Below are 26,231 nucleotides of genomic sequence, written 5' to 3' on the forward strand. Positions count from 1 at the left end.
ATGACCGTATTTGGATTTATATTACTGTGACCCTTGGCAATTCGAGGAGAAAATTCTATATGATCTCTTACGGAGAAGAAGTTCAACCGTTCGCAGTCTAAATAAATAGTCTTGATAGTTCAGAAAAGAATTTTTTAAAGGCGTATGGAATTAAAACTGAAGTAACTAATTATTTTATATGAAATTCTAATTATTATACAAATTCAAAAATCTTGTATCGTGCGAGAAAAATTCTTAGTTTTGTTTTTTTTATATACGCTGCATACTTTTTCCAACTTCATTGACAGTTGAGGAGTTTTACGCTGGGAGTCGATCCTAGTTTTCTATCAGATCTTGGTTCAATTAAAATTAATTTTGAACTTCTTTTATTACATAAACTGAATTAAACTTATCTAAAATAAAAAAAAAATATTTTGACATATAAAATTAAAACGAATGTATTAATTTAATATTGATTTAGCATAGCAAACCTCGCTAAGGTCGCGACCCCACATTGCACGACTCAACAACATAAGTACTTAACTATATTACTTCCATACGAATGTCTAATTAATTCAAGACAGACAATTACATTTACAAGGAGCACAAACGCGCAGAATCGCCTATCACCGATTATCATAATTACAACCAAGTTAGATCAAGTTGCTTAGTCCTTACAACTTTTAGCCACAGGGTGTGTTTGAAATTGTAATTAAGTACGATCGAAAATTACTTTAAGTCATTTATGCTGTACTAGATGCGCTACCGTGAGAATTTTGGCAATAAAGGTTATGTGTCATTCCAGGTTATATTCTACCCGTATACAAAATTTCACAACAATCCGTCCAGTAGATTTTGCGTGAAAGAGTAACAAACAACATAATAAAACAAACATCACAAACTTTCAAATTTATAATATTAGTAAGACAAGCCTATAGCTCTATCCACGGTCGCGTTTGATCTTAGGTTTCACTAACTATTAGAAAGATATAGTTCCAAATTTCATCAAAATCGGCCTAACGGTTTAGTTGTGAAAGCGTAGACAGACTTTCAGATGATATGTGTGGCGAAATTTTTTTTGTTCTCCCTCATTAAAGTGTAACTATACCTACCATACAATAACATACCTACTATTTCCGTGAACTAAACTGCTAACTTTTGACGATTAGTGACGTCACTTGTGCCTGCTATCACACAAGCTCCATAATTTTTTAATTGTTTTTGACCCACGTTCGATTTGAATTGATGGCAAGCAACCATATTCCAATATAGTCTAAATAAATCGGGTCAGCCTGTAGATCACGTGAATTTCGGCTCACTATAAAATGGATACGTGACCGGCCCTCGGTCCAGTCATTGAATCGATAGTACACAGATGGTTCTGGTTCGATATATCTCGACGCTTACATAGTAGTGAACATTATTATGAACATTTGATTGTGTAGTTTACAAAATCCATGAGTTTACAAAATGCTATATTACTTATTTAAGTAACATATATAGTCACTATTGGTTCGCCCGCGTGAATGACATTTTTCACCCGCTTTGGGGTAGAAGATCCAAAAAATAGGGTAGTTGCCTGGATGTAAAGTAAAAAAAAAATGAAACACGATAATCAAATGTCAGTTTAATTAATTAATTTTATTTATATTATAATTTTTTTTTTGTGCTCATTAAAGGACATATTTTGGACTCCAAAATTTGTGACGTCACTTGTGCCCGCGGTCATACAAGCCCTATATAATATATTGTTTTAACATGGAAAAAAGTATCTGTATTGACTTAATGGCAACTATTCTATTGCTTTTAATACTCAATGCAATTACGCTATATCTGTATGTATGTTTTCTTTCTCATTTTCGCGGGATCGCGATTGCATTCACCGCCGTAACGCCAAGAAACCAATTCAACCAGGTGCAGGTTTCCTCACGATGTTTTCCCTCATCGGAACCAAGTGGTGATCTATAAAAACTACTATACACTAAAGGTGTGGGGTTACCTCCCCCCTCCTCCCTAACTGTAGGGGGGGGGCATCGGTCCACTCGCCGAAAAACTGATCTGATCGCTTTCGTTGGCTCCCGATACTGGATAATTAAGTTTCCACGAAAAATGATCGCTTAGTGACGTTTTGTAATCTAAAAATGCTTTCGGAAAATTCTGTGAAACGTTGACTTGATGACAGCTTCTGATAGGTCATCGAAGCAAATAAATAATAATAAATTAATAGACAACACTCAACGGTCCTAAGTCGCTAAGCACTGAGCCTGTATCCCGTCCGATGGACACAAATCATCAATTATGATGTCAGCATTGCTTGGAAATGCTTTTGTTGCTTATCAGTTTTGTATCTCTTAGTCGCTTCGTACGACATCCAAGCGTATGGAGTGGTCCTATTCTAGGGCGCAACCACACGACACAATGTAATAAATATGCAGGTATAATATTAGTTGGGATTAGTATTGACAAAATAACCTTAGTTTATTAATATAATTATATTTTAGTTTGCTACTTATGTAAATAAACAGTGATATTTGTAACAAGTAAAACAACATGGCTATGTTGTGTTGTGTCTATGTCGAAATCGGAGGTCGAAATTGGCTTCGTACATTACCGGGTGAATGTGAGATGCTTGAATTGAGATATGACTATAACCAACAATGGAACACAAAATACTGTCGATGATGATAAACTATTTCTTTTTCCCCTTAGGTTCATTACAGTAACAAGGTTTAGGACAAAGATTACTGGGTCCCTGCTTGGAGCACGTTGTACCAACACTCCCGTCCGATTTACTTTGATCCATAGCTTCTTTCAGCTTCGACATCATTGTATTAAATTGTTGCGTCAGTTGTCCCATAGTGGCTATAACTTTGTTTATTTCCGCTGTCAGGTTCTGGAGTTCCCTGTTCTTGCCGATATCACCAACGTCCTCCATCGAATGTCTTCTGCCCGGTAGAACAGGGCTGCGGAAATTGGGCTCGGCGCAAATTATCGTTTCAGAGCAATTAGTTCCTGTACCTGTTGTGATTCGTGAAACGTTTTTCTGTACAGTTTCCACAACGCAGTCAGGTTTGCCGCACGCTGGGGGCAACCGCGCTGGGCAGCTTTGGTCCTCACACGTGTAACCTTCGTGAGTGTAAAACTCTTTCCCTTCACTTGTTAGGCAGTCTGGACAGGGGCAGTTGACTCTGAGGTGTCCAGATTTGATGTCTTTAATCCGACCTGGTGAGTAATTTAAGCAGTTGAAGTGAACCCAGCTGGAACAGATGCCCTGGCATTGCAGACCGTTCTTCTGGTTGACTGGGTTTAAGCAGATCTTGCATGGATTCTTCACCTTCGAACATTTTGACATGTTGTGATATGTATGATGGGTTCGAGCATGGTGTGCCTCAACATCTGGTCGCGGTTAATTTGGCTATTGGAAACTACGGCATTGTTATTCCGTTAGTTTTCAACGGCGTCGGATATATGTGATTGACGGGTTTTCATGACAGGACTGTCAAGTATTTTTAAAGAGCACTACAGAATAAAAAGATTTTTGATTAGTCTGGCAAAGTCATCGTTTTGACGAATGATGGTGACATAACAAGAAAACCAATGTATTTTTTTTGTATCTGTGCAAGAAAAGAAGAAGTCAAGAGTTTTGATACATGGAATTAGTAGGTACTCCGTACAACACTTACTAAATCCATGGTGTAGACGTCAACAGTTTAAAAAAATAGTTTTAAAATAAGTCAGAGCCGAATCTTCTAAATTGTCTTCTAATCATGGATTTAGTAGATACTCCGATGCTTCTGATAGAGAGAGAGAGAGAACTACATACATTCAACCACACATACACTAGATTAGAACATTCTGTAATCCTAAAATATTAGTAGCATTTAATTAATTTAACCTTTCATGTGTGTAGGTCTTAGCTTATAAGCTTTAAAACTATCAAGGAAAAACAATAGATTAATTTGTGCTCTTCAATTAAGAAGCTTATTCTCTAAGGGTGGGTTGCACCACTCAACTTTAACGTTAACTTTAAACCCGTCGATCCACACAGAATCGAGATATAATTGGTAAACAATTGTTTGATCGGCGCATTTCCACCGGTTCGTAAGGTAAGACGTCCTGTGAAATATGAACAGTGTTATTGCCCTCATTCTTCAACACCGCCTAAGTCCTATCCTATCGTCCAATAACAATGTAACTCGACACTGGCAAAAATAAGCTCTATTGAAGAAGTTTGATTGCCACAAAGAAGAAAAGAAAAAAAAAAATGAACAGTGCAAATTACGCCATTTTGTCTGCACGTCGGGGCGGCGCGCATTTTAGTTTTGCACGCCAGGGCGACATACTCGTGCAAACGCTGTCATTTCGAGTCAACAAGATCATCCCGTTATTGCCTGTAAAACGTCACAAATCATCCATTGTTCAAGGTACATCCTCCAGGATAATAACAAATGCAAAATAATCGAGTTGACAATTTCCTAGTTCCTACGCCCGGAACGTGCAAGTAGGGTGATCATTATTCTCCTACCTAGAGGAATATTTTTTATTTTTAACAAATGTCCAATATCACGCACTTTTTTGACATTTGTGAGATGACACATTTTATTTATTTGTCTTTTTTACAAAAAATTAAAAGGAGTACTGTGTAATGAAGCATTTTTTTATTATCAGTTTCTAGACTTTTCTAATCAAAATCAAAATCAAAATCAAATCATTTATTCAGAAATTAGGCCTTCACAGGCACTTTTTCACGTCATAATCTAAATTAAATGATGTTTACCAAAGCTACAAACTACTAGCATTTCGGAACGACCACTGCTGAGAAGAAATGCCGAAAGAAACTCATTCAAACAGTGTTGGTCCCTATTATGCCAGAAGGGCTTACCATTTTTTATATATAAATTTATGTATAATTTTTTATCAGTAATATAACATTAAGTACATAATAAAGTACATGGTCAAAAGGTATACTGAAACATATTATGATTGTGATCAAGTGCTGATGAAAGGAAAATATATATATACTTATATATATATGTATAATTAACCAAACAAAAAAAAAACTTTTAATAAAAGATCGAGCTGACCAGTTCCCCCGGCAGCACCCGTTCACGAGTTGACGTCAGCCATCGCATCTAGTTATTTATATTACTCTTTATATACTATATCTTTCACCCTTATACTAGCTATATTTAAATTTATGTGAGATTTATCCCGTATATTCTTAACGTATGGTTAACCTAAGTGTTGGCAACTTTTGTTCATGGCATTATCATCCTAGTTAAGCTATTAACAACTTCTGAAATTGATATATCCGTATTTAGTCAAATTGGCTTCGACAAGTTTGGAAATTTCAAATTTTGAACTTTTGTCCATTTGGACATTGAAAAGTTAAAAATAAATTGTCTTGATTATATTGGATACAAAACTGAACTGTTTCAGTTGGACCTGGGTGAATTTTTGATAATGTTTTCCCGTTGTACCTATTAGTACTAGAAGTAACATTGAAGTATATCCGATACTTATAATCCTTATTAATATTAAGTAATACCTACTTAATATTTTTTCTGAATCTAAAAATAAGTCATATTTTAACGGGCCGCGGGTTTTAAGGCGTCACAGCCGAGAATTTAAATCGCGAGAAGCAGATTAGAGAGATCACGTAGCATATAAAACTATTATTATGCCAGAATCCTAAAAAGTGATCCCCTGGCGCGTTACGTGTGGTAAAATAAATGTAATTCCAAAAATCCTATGTTTATTGAACGAATCCTTTAACACAATTAAAATTAAGCACAACTCACCTCGAAAACTTTTGAGCTTTACACAAAGCTTTGAGTATTAAACCAACCCCAGAGCCCACGCAAAGTACTCTGTCACATTCACTGCAAAACAATAATGTTAATTATTGTCTAATGTAAATTACACTTTATTATTATTATAATGTAAATTAATAATTAGGAAATTGGATCTTTTTTACATCAAAATTTATATTATAACTAGCGGCCCGCCCCGGTTTCGTTGGAGAAAAAACATACCCTTAAACCTTCCTCAGGAATCACACTCTATCTATTGATGAAAACCAAGCATGAAAATTCGTGCAGTAGTTATTGAGTTCGCGAACAGATAGACAGACGCCGTAGATGACTTTGTTTTATAATATTATAAAACAAAGTCCTCTATCGCTACATATGTAAGGATGAAGTAATTTCTCAAAAAGCTACAAGTTACTGGCATTTCGGAACGAACACTGCTAAGAAAAAATGCCAAATGGAACTCATATAAACTGTGTTGGTCCCACGTTGGTCCCCTAATAAATATTTTTTTTTTTTTCAAATAAATACTCTTTAGTTGATTGATACCTTTTAAATATAATAAATGCTTGTCCAATAACATACCGATTAAATACATAAGGCATATTTTAAATTCTTCAATTATAATGAACTAAGTATAATAATATGGGTAACATATAAACATATACGAACGTCACACAGCAGTCTGTATTGTATCATTGATTGTCAGTTTAGAACGATACGACATATAAGTGACCTCTCAAGTTGGTTTATTACTCAAAAACCCAAAGTTTGAAGTATGTAAATTTTCAAAATTCTTCAACTTTCGTTAGCCTACTTTTACCGAGTACTGACATATGAACTTTGTTGGCTTTCACGCTCTGAATTTGTAAGCTTCAAGTTCTTTCGGCGCTTTCAGATCCGAGGAAAACTTTTTGTATAAAATTAGATTTCTCTAGCTTAATTAATTAAATATAACACTTACCTTTACAAGATACGTTTGTCGTATCCTTATCCTTACATAATATTATAAAACAAATTCTCTACCATGTCTCTCTGTTCGCGATAAACTCAAAAACTACTGCACGGATTTTCATACGGTTTTCACCAACAGATAATGTGATTGCTGAGGAAGATTTAGGTGTATAATCTATTACGTTTTTATCCGAGCGAAGCCGGAACGGGCAGCTAAGTTTGTAATAATTAGGAACTGTTTGACATGATACTAACGGCTTCCATTATTGCACTTCCCGCCACCGACGGGAGTTTTATACACCTTGGAGTCCTATAAAAGGTCAGTACACTTTAAAAGAGTAACTTCTGCGTACTATGAAGTTGTGGAATGACATAGCCATATTTTTTGTTAAGACTAGAACATGGAGTACTTCAAAAAGGGTGTGGAAAGATACATTTAAAGCAACTTGCGTTAGACTCCCTTGGTGTTGCAAGTGTCTATAGGCTTCGGTGACCGCTTGACATCAGATGGGTCAGTAAAACGGAGGCCTCTGCCCAGCAGGGGGTCACAACTAGGTTAGAGAAATATCACTTGTAAACACATTTTTTTACTTTTTAAATTCAATCCTTGCTAAAATTTTCAATTGATCTGTGGATGGTGTGACCTTTATAATGGCAATAGTAGAAGAACAACTATTTATGTTCGACCAGGAATGGAATAAACTGCAAAGTCTACCACAACGAACTAAAACAGGCGAGTAAAAGCTAGGTCAGAAGTTAAAATAAACTTATCCGTGCAGTTTATATAACCTACAGCTGAACTAATCTGGTGTCGTGGACGTCCTACTCTAATTCTTGGATTCACGGCTTCGATGCCCGAAGGCTCGGGTCCGGATGAAAATAAACCTTTGAAGATTTGGCTATAATTTTAAGATCGGCCTTTCTGACGTCACTCTCTTTGGGAATGCGCTTGTTGTCTATTAATTAATAGGCAACAAGCGCAACGGGGCAACGAAAAGACACTTGGCAGAAGCCAAGGCTATATTATGTCCCTTAGTCGCCTCGTACGACGTTCACGAGAGGATATGATGTGGTCCTATTCTAGGGCGGAACCACATGCCAAAGGTCTGTCAAAATACACCATCAAGAAACACAATATCTTACTGTCATTGTTCAAAGTCGCGCAGTAACCGCGTATTTTTTACAATAGGACGCCATTTTGGAGCCAGTAAATATTTAATTGGTTGGTTATTATCTATATTATTGTTATAAAGAGGTAAACGTTTGAAAGCCGAAACTACTGAACCGATTTCAAAAATGTTTTCACCCTTAGAAAGCTACATTGTCCTAGATTGCTATAGGCTATATTTTATCTCAAAATCGAAGCGAACCAACGGGAGCGAAGCCCCGGGCAACATCAACGTCAACATAACTAGATAAAAGAAATATATTAATTTTATCTATGATTATTATTGTTTGCCTGAAACACAATAATTTATATACTATATTTCGGAGCACATTTCCTAGAACTCACTGAACCCTACTGAAATAATAGGGCAGTTGCCAAGGTCAGAGAATTGTAAAAAATATGTATCATCTATAATCTAGATAAAATAGATATATTTAGGATCATTATGATAAATCATAGACTGTAACAATGCAGCTGGATCTAAATGCGAAGATTTAAAGTTGGTTGGAAAGTCCATTTTCAAAAAGTATGAAATTATATAAATAAATTTAACCATCATAAATAACAAAAATTTTGTAACAACTTTTATTAAGAAATCACCACCATAAAAGTAATATTTAGTCAGCTACATAGCTGTCTAACAAACATATCTTTCTTCGCGAACGTTTTCGCACGTTGTGACGTCACGTGTTCGTGTCATTTAGTATGGAGCGTTTGGACGAGTCCAAGAATGTGTGATTTTATTTTTATCATATCTTTGAAAGTATTGTCATTATCACAGTATTTTTTTTACTGGTGTTTCTAATGGTATAAGAGCCTTCGAATAGTCATCAAATAAAAATTTGGCACCTAGCCTATTCTATTTACACGTAATGACACCTCGCTTATCTTTTTAATTAATCTGTAGTGCCGAAACCAATATAAAATATGATAAATATCATTAGAAAATGAATCCTTTCATGGGTTTGTGTGAAAATCTAGTAAGTATAGGTATTTAAAATAACATTTAGAGTTAGCTACACCCCGTGGTTGTAAATTATTTCAGACTTTTTGAATATGTAATTTTGTTGTCAGACTATTGTCCGCCAGTCATCTATAGGTATTATTATAATAAAGACGCAAGCGTTTGTGAGATTGTGTGTTTGAGGCGGGTAATCTCCGAAACTACCGAACCGATTTAAAAAATTCTTTCACCATTGGAAAGGTACATTATCCAAGATTGCTATAGGCTATATTTTATCTCAAAATTCCCACGGGAACGAAGCCCCAGGCAACATCTAGTATATTGTATTGTATTTTATACATCATTGTAGAAGTTTGCAAAAATTGAAAAATTTTGCACGCATTGCATTGCAGTACACTAGAATTGCATTTGTTGTATCCGATGTTATGACTATTCTATAAACTTAATATAATAAGTATAATAAACTAACGGCCCGACCCAGCTTCGCTCGGGCAAAACCAGAAAAAATAGCCTATGTTACTCCTCTATGTTTCTTCTGTCTCGTGCTAATCATCAAAATCGGTCCAATAGTTTTTGAGCTTGTTCATTACAAACAGAAATATAGGTATATATATTTTCTCTTTATAATATTAGTCTTAGCCTATAGCAATCTTGGATAATGTACCTTTCCAATGGTGAAAGAATTTTTTAAATCGGTTCGGTAGTTTCGGAGATTACCCGCCTCAAACATACAATCTCACAAACGCTTGCGTCTTTATTATAATAATACCTATGACTGGCGGACAATAGTCTGACAACAAAATTACATATTCAAAGAGTCTGAAATAACATATAATAAAAAAGAGATTGTTAAATGGAATGATTAAACTGTGGCATTTCATAGAATCCAATATCAGCTGTAGTTATATTGTAATCAATATGGTACACGTTTCGAGCGAGTGGACGCCAAAGCGTCATCAAAGTCTCAAATCAAATAAACGTAACTCAGTTACCTGAGCTCGGATCTTGGAGAAACGTCGAAGATGTTTGAACATCTTCAAACTAGATTATGGATAAGTTACAGCCCGGCTCCATTGCTCCGGTGCGTCGGCGTATCGCGTTGCCGCTCCTTTGTGTTCTGCCGGCTCCACTCCCGCCGAACAGTTTGCTATAATTTGGCGGATTCGGTGTACATTGCTGGTATTTCATTGCGGTAAATAAAAGCTGTCATACAAACTACGTAATGTTCACGTATTCACGTTCGCACGTGTCTGTCTGAGTTTGGCGACAGTGTGGAGCTGGCATTCCATTGTTTTCCACTTGAGGTTAATGAGTCTGTGGTTGGTTTTCCATATGCCGTATATACACACTTTCGCCAAACTCACGCACACACACGACGCGAACGCACGAACAATGTTTTTTTACGCACAGACCATTTTTTGCACGAGAACTTTAATTCACTGCATGTGTTTTTCTGACAATCAATTTAGTCATCAAAATCGATTAATTTTCCCCGGCCCACGTGCTATAATTGTGAAATTAAAAAGTGAAAGTTAATTAAAACGTGGGCAACTTGATTCGTTACGTTAAAATCTGTCTTTTTTCTCTATTAGAAGTTGGAGTCGAAAGCGACGAGTTTTGATTTTGCAATCAAAAATTGGGAATTCATAACTGGGTGGGCGAGGGTTATTCAGACGAGCTTTTATTTAAGATTCATTTTTAGGTTATACCTGTGAATGTTAAGCAAGTGGTGATCGATGCCGATGGAAACAATAGTGTATTAGCCCCTTATAATAAATATCAGTGTCAAACTACATAGAAAACGGGATACCCCCATAGAATACGGGAACATATGCGAACAGAACAGTTTTATTGGATACACCACAGATAAAATTAATGTATACACACATGTTATATATTGAAATCATCATATCTTATTTACCCAAATGTCAATTTTCCGAAACCGATCAGACCATATTACGAAACTGCAGATTCAGCACCTCGGACCACAGTGGGAAAATGAAGCATATTCGTCGGGCTGTCGTACTTCAATCGCTGAAGCTCGCGGTCACATAGATTTAATTAATTTTATTTTATACATGTAATCGTCTAATTCATGTAATAATAGGCGCAGTCGGTAGGTAGATACTAGACACACGCACTGTGTGATGATTCCAATATGTAACACACATTTAAATATTAATTGTAGCGCCTGAAAGTTGAAAACAATCAAAGGAATTTTCAACAATAAGCAACAGAATGAAATTCTAGTTTATTTTATTGTTTTTATAGCATTTTATTTCATTTTACATCAAACGTTAATTTTTTTACTTACAATATATTTTTCCACACGGTTTCCAAATTATCCCTTTATTTATGTGTAAAAATTCTCTTTTCGTTCACTCGTGTACGGTAGCCTATTCATTGGTGGGAATACTCGAAATTGGTTGTTACGAAACAAAGGAAAGCCGACTTTTGCTGATGCCGTGGATTTTTCCGATTTTTTCCACACGCGAAGTACAGTGAGCTACACATCCACCTGTACACATTTATTGCCGATGCGCCGCATAAAGTTCCATGCACTGTGTCTTAGTGTGCAATCGACTGCAGTCATATTCAAATAGCATTTATTTTAATTTTAAAAAGAGTTCATCACGGTTGAGCTTCACGATATGATGACCCATGCGTCAACTCGTGAACGGGTACTCTGGTTTAAGAACTTTATTTCTCAAAAGAAGAATTACATTCACTTATTATTGAAAAAATTACATTACATTTTTTACTGCCAGGGGGAAATGGTCAACTCGTTTCTCATAAATTAATTTTGCCTAATCATGTTTTCATATAATTTTTATCAGCACTCGATAACAATTGCAATATGTTTAAGAAAAAAAAAGAAACAATAATGGTAAGTCCTTCTGTCACGATACACAAGCGCTGTTTAAATCAGTGAGATTCTTTCGTAATTTTTTCTCAGTAAGGGTTGTTCTGAAACGTTTTAGTTTGGAAGGAAGGAAGGAAGGAAGGAAGGAAGGAAGGAAGGAAGGAAGTAAGTAAGGAAGGAAGGAAGGAAGAACGTTTATTTAGCACAATAAAGAACATGACATATATAACACTGGATATATAATAGTAGATATAAAAATATTGTACTAAAATGGTCTTCGCTCAGCATAATGTCATGGTGTGAGCCACGACGCTGGTCTTCCGCGAATGCCATAAAAGGATAGATTCAGATTCATTTTCAGATTCAGATTCATTTATTGCAATGTCACCACAAGTGGTCATGTTAGATGTTACATAGATAACAAGTAAGTACAGGTGACGCCCTGCGAGGGCGCAGCAAACATTGGGGCAGTTAGATGCCATTTACTTCAATATTTAACATTGTTTGTTAATTGTCATGCATTAAATAATTAAATTAGTAAAAATTATTAAAATTAAAGTCGGCTAAAAATGAAGGGGAGTCGAAGGTATCATCGAGTGATTTGATCTTCAAAGAACTCTGCGATACTGTAATAACATTACGTAATTAACGGATAAATTTACGTAAAAAAGTACCTATATCATCGTCATATATTTGAACAAGCAGTTTAAAAAAAACGTAAATACGAACATACTCGTATACTTACAATTACATACAGTATCACGTCTTTACCATTCTCGGTGTACAAAGAGCAGCCAAGAGTTGTGAAATTTTAGGTTTACGTGTTACGGCGGGCCTGTTGATTGAATTGAGATTAACCAATCCTCTATCAGAAGAATCTCCAGTTTATAGCCTTTTCCTTTGATTGACTTTTACAATCTGCGCGGGAAGAGAAGCAACTGGCACGTTCTATGTTTTTATTTTGCTGCCAAACACAGCACAGAATACGTACAGGTATCTAAAAAACTTGCTAATCCAAAATCACATTATAATTTACATTTGTATTGATAATAATAAGTTACGAGCGGCGGTACGAAATAAACGCGGGTGAAACTGTGGGCAAAAGCTAGTCTACATATAAGGTATCAACATTTTTACTAAATTACGTCTTTAGAGAAAACCCTGGCGTTAAGTTTGTTGCACCGCTTCTTCTTCACCTGCGCTTTGAAAATCGCCAGTAGCTTTAAGCAATTTTATGACATAAATAATTATTGTAAATCATCGTTATCATCGTAAGTTGAATAATTTTGAATTTGAATAAAGTGTTAAATTATCTAATGCCCATATGAAAATTAAATAAAAATATCCAATATTCGCGCGTTGTTTCAGCCAGCCTATAATACTGAGGCCCTGCAGTAGGCATTCTGCTCTCGAACTGTGAAGTCGCCCTTACTTGTGTTACTCCGACGAGTAAAAAAGTCGTGAAAAGTGAACAATTGTGCTGTGATTTGTGTGTTTTATTAATTGATCGGGTATGTTTATTTTTTAATTTGTTGCAATTGTTCGAAATAGGTTTTTGTTTTGATGTCAAATTATAATGAAATAATAAATAAATAAATTTATTTATTTCAAGTTATCATACAACATTATACATACATTATAAAGGAAAGGAAAGGAAATTCTAGATAGTTTTAACACATACAGTGGGTACCAGAAATTTTAAGAGCCATTGATCAATTTTTATTTTGGAAAATTTTAAAAGTTTTATACCTTTTCCACCATACAAGTTATTTGTTAATTATAATAACAGATCTACAATTAAATTATCTTACAAAGTAACTTAAAAATTGGCCGAGCAGCATTCCCATGTCCGAATAAAAATAGAAATGGATAAAAACAAAAACGAAGTTACTTCTGTACAAAATAAAATATATAATATGCATTCAAATAATGAAAAACGATAATCAAATGTCACTTTAAATGAACAATTTTATTTATAGTAAGATTTAGTATTTTTTGTTCCCATTATATAATCGAAAGCTTTTGACTTTAAAATTTGTCACGTCGCTTATCCACCCTGTCATAAAATCCCCTTTAAATTTGTTTTTTTTTGTTTATTCCCTCGTTTCATTAAGGAGGCAAAGGGTTCTAGCCCATACAGCCAAGTCTTTTGTAAAATTTATTTTTTGGAATAAAAGTGGCTATAGTCCACTGAAGAATAAAGAAGGCGTAAGCCACGTCTGTATTGGATATAAGGCCTAAGGGCCTAGTCTTTAGTGATATAAAATTTTAGAAATATAAATTCTCGGAATATATATTTTGTTTAAATCAAAATATGACAAATACTTTTAAGGGAATTTGATTGGCCTTCAAATTTGTTTTTGACACAAGTGAATTATCTTATTTGACTTGATGGCAACTAACCTATTTCGATGGAAATTGGAATTAACTGTGCGAGAATGCTACACGCGCGAGGGTTAAAATTTATCTGTATCTTAATCTAAATCGGGTCTTTACATTTAATCAGGTAAAAAAATCGACATATATACAATATTATACATAGATCAATAAAAGAGAAAAAAAACAGTTAAACGAAATCGGGAAAATAATACCGGTCATGTTATGTAAAAGTTGAAGGTCTTAAATTAGTATTAATTTGGGACATTTTCATCAATTTAATAATAGAGATTTATTACCGAACCGATTTCAAAAATTTAGACTTGTAGCACAGTGGTTTTGTATGAATGAGTTGGTTATAAAACATCAGTATATATATAAAAAACAATACTGCAAAGTTACGATATACTATTTATATAAGGCAATATCACTAGGCACATAGTATAAAATAAAGTCTTACATATTATTAAAAAAAAGTCCTCTGTCGCGTCTGTCTGTCTGCGATAAACTCAAAAACGACTATGACATAGTTATATTCGCAATCAAGGACTACCTACCCACTCACCTAAAGCCTTTGAAAATTAATGCCTAAATATTATACATTTAAGAGTATATATCTATACTATTAATGAAGAGGTAAGCGTTTGTGAGTTTGTATGTTTGAGGCGGGTAATCTCCGAAAATACCGAACCGATTTCAAAAATTCTTTCACCATTAGAAAGTTACATTATCCAAGGTCCAAGATTGCTATACTTAGGCTATATTTTATCTCAAAATTACCACGGGAGCAAAGCCACGGGCAACATCTAGTCATCGAATATATTTAAAATTTATCCTTTTTGCGTTTGTTAATCGTGTTTGTATAAATTTATTTTATAAACCAGATTTCATTTTCGTTTTTCGGAAGTCACGTAGAGTGATTTATTGCACCACCGCAAGATGTTGGGATAATGTTTGTAGATGCTGCTTTAATATGAAATTTTAATAATGAACTAGCTGCGCCCCGGAGCTTCGCTCCCGTGGGAATTTCGGGATAAAATCCCTACCCTATGTGTTATTCCAGGTTATTTTCTACCCGTGTACAGAAAGTCATAACAATCGGCCCAGTGAAGAGGTAACAAACAAACTTACTTTAGTATTTATATATTTCTATAGTTGGGATACAAGTTGGACACCTAGGAATGGAAAGGAGAAACGTGGTAGACGAAGGAACCGTTGGAGCGATGATCTGCGAAGGTTTAAGAAGAAATGGTTGGTCTTGGCAACCGATGGAACGGCTTGGATGAAGTTGGGGTAGATTTTTGCCCAGCAATGGGACAGAGTAGGTTAAAAAGAATGTTAATACACATTGCATGGAATGTTACACATTGTAATATTAATACACAGACTTAGAAGAAGTTTGATGAGCAATGAATGATGGAGGCATATATAGGGGTTCCTATTTACTTTACGGATGTAGCTAGGGGTTCTATGATGATGAGGAGGTCAACGATTTTGAACAGGCTGGTGGGTGTCCTCGCCTGTGGTGTACATGCTAGAAAATACCCTGTACTAGCACAGATTGTAATTTTCTCCCAGATTCCCCGGACAATTAGGTAACTAATAAATTTCATATACGTTAATCTGACACACAGTAAAGATAAATGATAAGTGATTCCATTTGTACTCTGCGAGACATGAGTTATTTTCCAATCTCCTTGGAAAACGTGACTTTGGGGAGTTCCAGTTAAATTGACGATATTAGAACGACGCCATATTTGTTTCGTATATTGCAGAGTCGTGGCGTAGTCCTACACATATCCTAAATATGAAGATTTGTATTTTTTTTGTCATGTATAAACTCGAAAACTACTGGGCCGATTTTGATGAAATTTGGCACAGAGATAGAGGAAACCTTTAGGAGTAATATAGGCTATTTTTATTATGGTTTTACCCGAGGAAAAGCCGCTAGTTAGTTCGTTCTGAAATAGTCCAAATTTATTAATAGTCGTTTAGGAGTTTAAAAAATATATCTACTTATGTTTGTTACTCTTTCACTTAATATCTACCGGACGGATTGTTATGAAATTTGATACACGGGTAGAATATAACCTGGAATAACATATAGGGTACTTTTTATCCCGAAATTCCCACGGGAGCGAAGCCCCGAGGCGCAGCTAATATTACAATATAATACCGATGCCACTGAACTTCATAATGAGTTATGTCTGTTGTATGTACCTAATAGAAGCCTTTTACAACGCAATTGTCAACCACGAAAACTGTTCGCAACACCTCATACACGTACTGTATCCCATGCACAGTCTCCGCTGTGCCGCATGCCAGCGGATCTCAACGCATTCCTGAACCAGGAACCTGAATGTGATGTGTTCATGGATGGATGGAAGACGCTTGTCAGGAATTGTTTGCAGATTTGTGAGATTGAATTGAAGAATGTGAGTCAACGTGTTTAGGATGATAATATTGTGTTTCTCTAAGAAATTTTTGTAAGTGCCTATTTTTTCTTACTAAATACTTTAAAAGGATACATATTATGTACCGTTGTATTTAGCTAAATAAATAAATAAATAAAATACATATATCTGTTCCAGTAGGATGAATATGTTTCCGTCTTACTTATTATAGCCCCAATTGTCTTTTGTATAATTCATTAATTGATCATTCACTAACCAAATAGCAAAATCTATATAGCGGTTAGTCGAATAGTTCCTCAATATTTGAATAACTGCGTATATATGTTCACATCGCTACTCAAATATAAATTTATTTGAGTGTGTAAATTAGCTAACCGCGTTTTCTGATTGGTTGTACGATGGTTAGAAGTTACTATTTGTCCTAACTACATCTATTCGGATTTTCATAAGGGGTTTTATGTGATATGCTTGAACATATTTTCTCGATCGTTCAAAAAACCGTATATATTATATAGCCAAGGTATAATGTAATTTCTATAAACTATGTGTTAAAGTATTTTGTACACCCTATATTATGAAATTTATTCTGCGCAACACATAATTATTACCTATTCACGATATTTTTACGGAAATTGGTAATCTGTTACGTGATCTGTGTCATAATTGGGATACCTTTGCGTATTTAGTCGACTGAATACCAAATACTGACTGAATACAATTTCATATTTGTAGTGGCTTACTATATATTAAAGAAGCGGTGGTGTCCGGTTAAGACCGCCTGTGGATCGTAAGGTCCCAGGTTCGAATCCTATTCATGAGTGTGTAATACCGTGAAATAGTACTCTGTCTATATAGTACTACACATGTATAGAGTAGTTTTCGTTGGCGACCACTTGCTTCCGGTGAAAGAAAACATCGCGAGGAAATCTGCACACTGGTTTATTACTAACTTGTGTGAAATGGAGAACACAATGGCAAACCACTCCATTAATAGTGCCAAGAAAGTTGTTGTGTGTGTTTCATTCCACGTAATGACCACGACCCTCAGCCATGAGGAATATAACTATAAAGAAGATCTTTACCTTATGCCTCAATATTTCAATTTGTCATAAAATCACAGCAGCTACAATCACAGAAGCGGCAAGTCAACAGTTTTTCTGTGATTTTACGACTCGCCGCTTGCCTGACGTCAACCCTTTGGAAAAGATGTTGTTGCCCATCAGCTGTTAAGCCCTTTTATCCTTTAATGTCCGTTTAGTAGTACCTATCATTCAAAAAACATTTGCTGTCGTTACAATTCTCCAATCCAGCTCTAAGAAAATCAAGTGCCCCATCAGTGGGAACAGTAATTGATCGGCTTGGATCGGCTGATAGTGAATCTCATTCTTCTATAGTAAGGACATTTCCTTTACAATCACATTTTTCAATGTTGCGACCACATTTGCACATTAGGATCTTGAAGATAATTCGTCCTCATTTATATTCAACAACAGAAAGTAATGTGGTATAAGCAGTAGAGGTGTCAGAATAGGGCTTGGTGGAGCGATTGCCCAGAGCGTTGAATGTAAAAGGGCGTCACAGTTTGCGAGTGAGTAATGCTTTAGTTATGTTAAACAAAAAAGTGGGCAGAAAGAAAACTAGGAATGAAAAAAAATATTTGTGATTACAATTTTAAAAAATAATTAGAAAATGGTACAAATACAAGAACATATGAAAGGTGAACTAGAAATATAAATTAATATATACCTATTTAATAACTGGCAGAGTGCTCGCTCAAGGCAGAGTAAGAATATCTTTTTGTATTGCTATGATATTATTGTATGAATACCTAGTTAAAATTTACGTGTGTTTCTTCTGTTAATCCTAACTAATATTATAAAAGCGAAAATGAAAAGTAAAAAAAAAAAGTAATTTCGACATAGCAAATAAATAAACTGTTTTTATACTTATTTTTTTCTATCTTAAGTTAAAAGTAAAGTAGTCACTGCAAGTTCCAAATATTTTTCAGAATGACAGATAGGGGCGCCGCAGTAGTTACGCCCAGGGCGCCTGCCATGATAAAATCAGTAATGGATATAAGATAATGAATACAACAGCAATAAGAAAAGTTTTTCTTTCGACAGAAACGAGGGAAAACCTAAAAGGAATCTTGACCTTATTATTACATTCTAGAGTTAAAATTGGCAGCAAGTTACAAAAATATTCTTAATTCTATAAGATTCGTCTTTTGTTTTCGTCATGGAATTAAAAGGTACTCTGGAGTACCCACTAATTCCATGTCGAAAACATGAACGAACGAATGTATGAGTTTTTGTGTAGGAAAACACGGTCAACAAAAGACAAACTGTATACTATACCAATCTATAAGTACTATTATTATAAAGAGGTAAGCGTTTGTGAGTTTGCATGTTTGAGGCGGATAATCTCCGAAACTACCGAACTGATTTCAAAAATTCGTTCATTAATTCATCCATCTATCCATTCATTCATTCATACATTTAGTATCTTGTGCCTAAAAAATTTGCTGCATTTTTATGGGCGTGAAACTCACGTAGAAGGTAGGTACTGTACATTTTCTCAAAAATTAAACGCATTAGCCTTAATTTCGTTATTATATGCAAACGACGTTCACCATGTTATGTTTCACTTAAGTAACCCATATTTTCCAAGAAAAGGGTGTCAATTTTGATGACGTTTAGTCAGAATCGTCTCAAAATAGTTTTCAATCATAATTTTAGTGGCGCGTAGACATAGGTCACGGGTAATGGCAGTGGTGTGTTGTGCCAACTATTCAATCAACTGTAAATTGTCAAAGGCTTTCGATGTCTCTTGGGTAGTCTTTGTTTGAGAATATAACTATGGTATTTTTGTAAATATCTCTATATAGTATAAAACAAAGTCGCTTTCCACTGTCTGTCTGTCTGTCTGTCTGTCTGTAAATATGTATGTTTAGATCTTTAAAACTACCCGCATTTCGAACTACACAGCTGATTTTGATCCGGGCTTCGCTCGAGTAAAACATTATAAATTAAACACCTAAATCTTGTAAACCCCAGGAATAACACTATCTATTGGTGATAGTAGTATTTTGAGTTTATCGCGAACAGACGGACAGGCGTGGCAGAAGAATTCAATAATGACTACCATTGATAAACGTTTTTTACTTTAAGCAGTTTAGAATCCACTATTTATCATAACGCGTACTACGTAAGCTATTGAAATATAATTGAAATACAATTTTTACTTAACCCTAGCAAAATCGACACCCAGAAAGAACACCACGTCGTTGTAAGCGCGAAGTTTGGCGCAAATTACACTGTTGTTAATACATTTTTTGCGCAAATTACATTGTTGGTAATACATTTGGTTTTACACAAACACCCCAATTGTTGTATTTGCCTATGGAAATTATATTAAAATTATGTGAAATTTGCCTCGTAAATCCGACGACTTGGATCTCCTCTTTGAATTTTTGTTTGGGAGATAATATTACAGTAGGTTTAAGTAGTTTATATTTCCCCATGACTAAGGGTCGTCACACAACAACTTTCCTGATTCACTGGAATGGCTGCACAGTCTTAACGAAGAAGTTTATGTACCTAGTAGATATTTTAAATCTGTCCACTGTATGACCTTTCTATATAGCAGTCACATTTATTTTTATAATTGGACTATACTATAAAACTCAATCGCCTATTTCCACCGTTGCAGATGTATTAGTCTAGATATAATATGTGACGTTCCAAGCAAAAGGGTACCATTGGATAGTTTCCGTGAAATTTGAGATTTTGTGAAAATAGGTCTAAAATTGGCATTTTGCGATTTTAATGCAACACGCAACCCTTAGCTACGTTTTCATACATTAAACGTCTTTAAATCATGTAAACAACGTGAGAAAATTGCAATCGTATGTTTTAGTAACTGGAACTCAAGCTATTACAGTTTAAACTTTCAATGTATGTGCCACAATTTATGTAATAAAAATTCCTGTTTTCCAACAATTGTTTCAACAAAAAGTGTGAACTTTGAATTTTTTTTTGTGGCACGGTTTTTTGTGGTCAAGTGGTACCTAAACACTTGGAACGTATAACCACATATATACGGTAACGACTAGTCTCTACCGGTGCGATATTACTCTGGATGTATTTAACGGTTATTGCGTTAGTTAAAGTGCCATGCTTTTGTTTTTAACTGAGTTTAAAATGGACTAAATCGAGAGCAGCAATGTACGTCGAAACTGCTAAATTTGACCAACTGTTTGCCGAGAGTATGGAGCTGGCATAAAATATAGGTATAAGGTATGCCATCACAGACTCTTTTACCTTTAAAAGAGAAATATTTATCCCATACATTGTTTTGTTATATATCAATTCGTGCTAGCAAAGCTACGTGCAACAGCTGGTTTAAAATGAAAATACAAAACATTTTTCTTAAACACAAACTGACGAATAAAAGAAGATTTATTTTTATGCTTAGGGCTTCGGGGTGTTACAGCCGATAGACAGTGAGTATGTTATAAAAAGTTTGCAAGTTAATGCACTATTTTAAATCAGTAATGATAGTTAAATACATGAATATATAAATTATTTCCTGGCATCACTAGGTTTATGACTCCATACGATTTTACGATTCTTACGGAACAATTTTACTATAATAACGATGCTATGAATTTTAATTGTGAACTTAAGATCATAAACATGTGAATAGGTAATATGAAACTTAACTTTTCGACATTATAATACTGCTATCAATATTATCTATGTCCTTCTCCGTACTTCATACTACATGTTGGTATGCAAAATTTCAAGGAGATTGGATGAGCAGTTAAAGCGTGAAGAGGCATTATTGTAATGCAATTATTCATTCAGTACATCTCCACAATGAGGCTAATGACGGACGGACGGACATATATAATACTGTTAGCAGAAAATTATGGTGTTTTATGCTTTGTCATCTGTACGTGACTGAATGCTGTTTAGGGCTGGAGTCCTGGATTATACTCATCATAACAAAACGAACAGTTCGTCCCAAAATGCAATGGTTGGGAGTGGAAATAGTCACTTCCGTTTTCACGGCTAAACTGCTCGACCGATTTTGATGAAATTTGGAATGCATATACCTAGTTAAAAAATCAATTTGTAAATGCGAACCCCAAATGACTATAATGGGAGTGAAAAGTGTGTGAAAATCATGCTGAAAAGGCAACTTCATTGGCTATTATTCTGCGCTGACGAAGTCACGAGTAAACAGCTGGTATAACTATAGGTACTAATAATTCATACAAAGTAAAACAATAAAACATACAAGTCATACAATAAACGTCTTTAAATCATGTAAACAACGTAAGAAAATTGCAATCGTATGGTTTAGTAACTAGAACTCAAGCTATTACAGTTTAAACTTTCAATGTATGTTTGACAATTTATGTAATAAAAATCATTGAAAAAATTTCTGTTTCCCAACAATTGTTTCAACAAAAAGTGTGAACTTTGAATTGGTGCTTATTGCATTGGTACTAGTAAGTTATGATATGATTTTTTGTCTACCTGTGTCTGTCTGTATGTTAAGTGCTTAAAAGACAACTAAATTTGTATATTTAAGCCTATAATTTCTGAAAATAACACAGAAAAAATTTTTCTTACTATTAGATAGCTCTAAACCTTTTACAAAAGACCAGGTATTCCCGCTGAGTATAGACAATTATATATGGCTTTAAAATATGTATCATCTGTGTAATTTTCGCGTGTTATCGGTTTTATTCTTTGGATTTTGAAGATGTGAGTCTGACTTCAATTAATTTATAGTGAACCCTTTTTAAGAATGCTGTTAATGTCTATCAGCTGTCGAGGCGTTCCTCAATTCTTACCAGATATTGTTAATCGGTAGTAACAGATGGTGCTACTGAACTTACTACCAATTCGTACGACATACACATTTTTTATAAGATACTTAGTTTTTTTTTCACGTAAATTAAACTAAAAATTAATGCCGAAAACTTAACTTTATTTCACCACAGATTTCTACACGGACTTTATGTTTGAGATCTACATAACAGTTTTTTACAACTACATATAAATGAATTTGGTCTTGTGCATTTCTTTTCTTTATTACAAATGTTCCGATGTTTGATGGCGTGAAGTGTCCTCAATAGCGTGTTCACTTGACCCGTCAATTGCTCAATAGCTAAACAAACATCTTCCACCTCCTGGGAACTGGGAGACTTGAGAACTATAGCGCTACTTATCCCATCATCGGACATGGTTCTCCCTGGGTAATTCATAGTCGCGGACACAGAGTAGTGAGGGCTGTTATTTGGAGGAAACTCATTTCGATCAGGGTACAAATCATAAGGGCAAGGTATACTAACATCACACGTGGATTTAGGTCGTATGTAAAACGTAGGTGGACAATACAGGTGATCATTAGGATCAGGGGATGAGCTGCAAGGAGAGGGATAAATCGGTTCAGAACAGGGCGAGCTTGGTGGATATGGCAAGTTAGTGCATATAGGGTGAGATCGGCAACATGATGAGCTGGGTTCAGGGCGGATGAAAAATGAAGGCGTGCGATCACACGGGTTGGGTGTGGCCCCACACGGAGAGGGGTATACTGGTGTGGTACACGTGTGGTGATTGTGTTTGTGGTCGTATTCGGGGAAAGACGGTATGCTTCTGCATATTTTTTTGTTGTCACTGGAGCAGCCGACGCTGCAAACAGCTGGATGCCGTTTGGCGAGACACCCTGTCGCTTTACAGGTTGTGTCGATGTAGAATTCTTTCTTCTTGTTGATCGGCTTGCAGTCGGGACACGGGCAATACACTTGCAGTAAACCTTTTTTCATGTCGCTCAGTCTTCCCGCTGTGGGATGGCTCATGCATTTGAAGTGGACCCATTTCTTACACTTTCCCTGGCATTGGAACCCGGTCCGTTTCGTTACCAGCTGGTAGCAGACTTTACACGGATTCCTACTGTATTTCGTCATGGTCGTTTACTTTTCCAGAGTTAACTTACATTTACAGAGTTCATGGCGTAACTAAGTCTTTTTTCGGTATTCTTTCACTTGTTAATTTTATTTTTGTTGGTGCGATGGATTATAAATTAATCGGCATGATTTTTGTTGTCATTTTTCATTACATTTCAGATTTTATTTTTGACATGGTCAGTAGAAGTTTTTTGGAATTAAAAGACAAGCAAGTGACCATAGGTAAAGGAGGCCGCATAGTAAACGCAAACTGCTTTCAACCTGTCATTGTGGGACATCTTTTGAGTGATATCTATGTCTAGCAGTGGACTTCTGAGACGATGATAAAGGATGCAATCTAAAAGAGGGATAGAAACCGTTGAGGAGTTCCCACCTGGAGCGGTTCCTGCGTACACCATCAGACCAATGCTTATCTAAATATAATTGTCATCCAAACTAACATCTGTACAAAATTTCCGCTCAATCGGTTGAAGATATTAGCTTCAGAATTTAGTTGCAAGGTTCCCGAGACATAGTTAGGTACATTGATACATTGAAAGATAAATAAAATCTTGTAAAAATAATAAAAATACTGGTCAAGTGTGAGTTGCAGGTTTTTTTGATAAATATATGCTTTTCCAGTTTTATTTCTGTAAATTTGCTGTTAGGTATTGCTCATTACTAAATTCCAATTTTGCTTTCAGAGGTACAGAACCAAAAAATATTATTTTAATCAATATATTGAGATACAACAACTAAAGCTTCGGCCAAAGTAAAGAAAAAATACTTTATTTGGCAATAAAAAAGTTACAGTTTTTACAAAGTAGGGGCCTATGTCGAAAAAGATTGGGTCAAAGCAAAATTGGAATTTAGTAAATATAATATAATTATATTTACTAAATATTTAGTAAATATAAATTAAATTTCAGCAATATCGGTTAAGGCTTCAAAGCGTGTCAGACCGACAGATAGACATCCGACATTAATAATATCAGCACGAATATGGAAGTACAGATGAAAAAACTAAGTCTATCCCTCAGGACGAGCATTGCCTTTGGTGTCTGCCAAATCTCGCAGAAAAGGGTGAAATGTATACAATTCGGTTCGGCTGTCGAGCGTGTCCTTAAATATAAGATGAGCGACTTCCCACTCTTGTGGGTTTTAAATTCTTTTCAAGTCGGGTCGTGGCGTGGAAATCGTTTTGCTTTACTATACTATACATTTAATGTCTTTTGATCTTTAGATGCCATTTGATCACTAAGTGTCGTGTATAATGTGAGAGTCGGTTCTACTACTCATTTCGTAAACTAAGCGACGGCGGCGCGGTATTGAGTCAAAGTTAACTTGTACAATTTACCCTAAATATAGTATTATGAGATTTTTATATGAATAACGCATGCTTGCACTATGTCACTATTGACTATATACTGTACTTTGTTATACTGTTAAAAAAATAACATGTAAGAAATAACAATGGAAAGCCCTTCTGGGCTTTTGTTCGGCATTCTCGCAGCAGTGGTCGTGCCGAAATGCCAGTAGTTTGTAGCTTTTTGAGAAATACTATTTAAATTTGAAAGAACAGAAATATGATATGAAAACGTGCAAGTGACGGTCTAATCACTATCAAATTCAAAATTCCAAAAAAATTATTTGCTCAATACAGGGTACAGGTAGGCGTCGCTTCCCACTGTCTGTGCGTCCCTTCAGATCTTTAAAATTATTTTTAATACATAGAGTGATTCAAGCGGAAGATTTATGTGTGTAATATACAGAGCGCAGCCGGAACGGCTCGCTGTTTTCCGAATAAATACTTTAAACCTTTATTTATGATCTCTGGGTACATACTCGTAGATGCACTTCGATAAAGTTACCAAATTTAGTGGTATTAAAAAGCAAAAGCTTTAAAATCACAACTCTTAAAAGATTGGAGAAAATCGATACAGAACTCTTGACAATTTCCTTCACAAAGTCTTAGAATTTTATTTGTCCAAGTTAGTGTCCGAATTGGTACCTGGAGACATTCTGAAGTTTCATGTCTCTGTCTGGACTTTTTTATTTGACGGCCAGGTGTATGATAGATGCTTGCTTGCTGAAAATCTTGTATAAATAGCATTCTGACTTCTAAATAATGTGGCATTAACTAGCGGCCCGTCCCAGCCTCGCTCGGGTGCAACCATAATAAATTATACATCTAAACTCATCAGGAATCTCACTATCTATATTTAAAAAAAAACTTCATCAAAATTATACATAGGGACAGATATCGGGAAGTGACTTTGTTTTATATTAAGTTATGTAGTGATAACAAAATATATTTAATTCAATAGCACAGTCGGTCTTACGCTGAAGTTAATTAAATTAGGCCACTTTCGCAATGGTCGGTCATAAGGATGGGTGAACAAAAATGTATTATGCTGGTAACATTGAACCGCCCTTCTACGTATATTATTTATTTGTTTCTTTATGGACAATTACTCTCGTTCCTATCACAATCCATTGCCCACAAAATTCTCCATATCAATGGTTGCAGAAAGCGCGTTATCCAACACAATGGATGGTCCAGATCATAAAATAAAGAGAGAGACGAAAGTAGCCGCAGCCTTTATCTATCTCTTTCTCTCATCAGATCGTGTTCCCGGTAGCGTTCACAGCTAAAAGTCCGCTCAAAAATATACATTACTATTGTATATCTGTTAAAAATATTATCGTTATAACTGTTGCCGTTAACTTAAATCCTTCCGC

General features: G+C 35.3%; 3 protein-coding genes across 9 annotated transcripts in view; 1 reads left to right on the forward strand and 2 right to left on the reverse strand.

The window, feature by feature from the left end:
- Positions 1–593: 593 nt before the first annotated feature.
- On the reverse strand, positions 594–10,301 carry LOC128680472 (uncharacterized). Of its 7 annotated transcripts, XM_053763659.1 has the most exons (5): positions 9,868–10,293; positions 6,999–7,053; positions 5,781–5,861; positions 4,262–4,370; positions 594–3,313 (listed from the first exon to the last, which is right to left on the reverse strand). In XM_053763659.1, exons 4-5 carry the CDS (start codon positions 4,292–4,294, stop codon positions 2,669–2,671), a joined length of 678 nt encoding a protein of 225 aa, XP_053619634.1. In that variant the 5' UTR covers positions 4,295–4,370; positions 5,781–5,861; positions 6,999–7,053; positions 9,868–10,293; the 3' UTR covers positions 594–2,668. The 7 variants fall into 7 exon arrangements, 5 of the variants coding, with proteins under 5 accessions (XP_053619634.1, XP_053619636.1, XP_053619637.1 ...); XM_053763661.1 differs by lacking the exon at positions 6,999–7,053; XM_053763663.2 differs by lacking the exon at positions 4,262–4,370 and having other exon boundaries at positions 596–3,498; positions 9,868–10,290.
- A 2,470-nt stretch (positions 10,302–12,771) lies between these two features.
- The window catches only part of LOC128680542 (probable G-protein coupled receptor No18), a 40,225-nt gene continuing 26,765 nt past the window's right edge, over positions 12,772–26,231 (forward strand). Inside the window, exons 1-2 of the mRNA XM_053763765.1 lie at positions 12,772–13,009; positions 13,107–13,249. The gene's annotated coding sequence lies outside the window, so the exon portion shown is untranslated. The remainder of the gene's footprint in view (positions 13,010–13,106; positions 13,250–26,231) is intronic.
- On the reverse strand, positions 22,511–23,716 carry LOC128680543 (uncharacterized). The gene has a single exon (XM_053763766.1). The coding sequence runs from the start codon at positions 23,508–23,510 to the stop codon at positions 22,560–22,562; it is 951 nt and encodes a 316-aa protein (XP_053619741.1). The 5' UTR covers positions 23,511–23,716; the 3' UTR covers positions 22,511–22,559.

The sequence above is a fragment of the Plodia interpunctella genome, chromosome 24 (assembly GCF_027563975.2).
Source record: "Plodia interpunctella isolate USDA-ARS_2022_Savannah chromosome 24, ilPloInte3.2, whole genome shotgun sequence".
In the NCBI taxonomy this organism is placed as follows: domain Eukaryota; kingdom Metazoa; phylum Arthropoda; class Insecta; order Lepidoptera; family Pyralidae; genus Plodia; species Plodia interpunctella.

Excerpts from the sequence above, each read along its gene's own strand:
- LOC128680472 (XM_053763661.1), bottom strand. The coding sequence starts at position 4,294 with ATGCGCGCCGCCCCGACGTGCAGACAAAATGGC. Across the intron at positions 3,314-4,261 it reads CGACGTGCAGACAAAATGGC|GTGAAGAATCCATGCAAGAT; the intron begins GTAATTTGCACT and ends AAATGTTCGAAG.
- LOC128680543 (XM_053763766.1), bottom strand. The coding sequence starts at position 23,510 with ATGACGAAATACAGTAGGAATCCGTGTAAAGTCTGCTACCAGCTGGTA.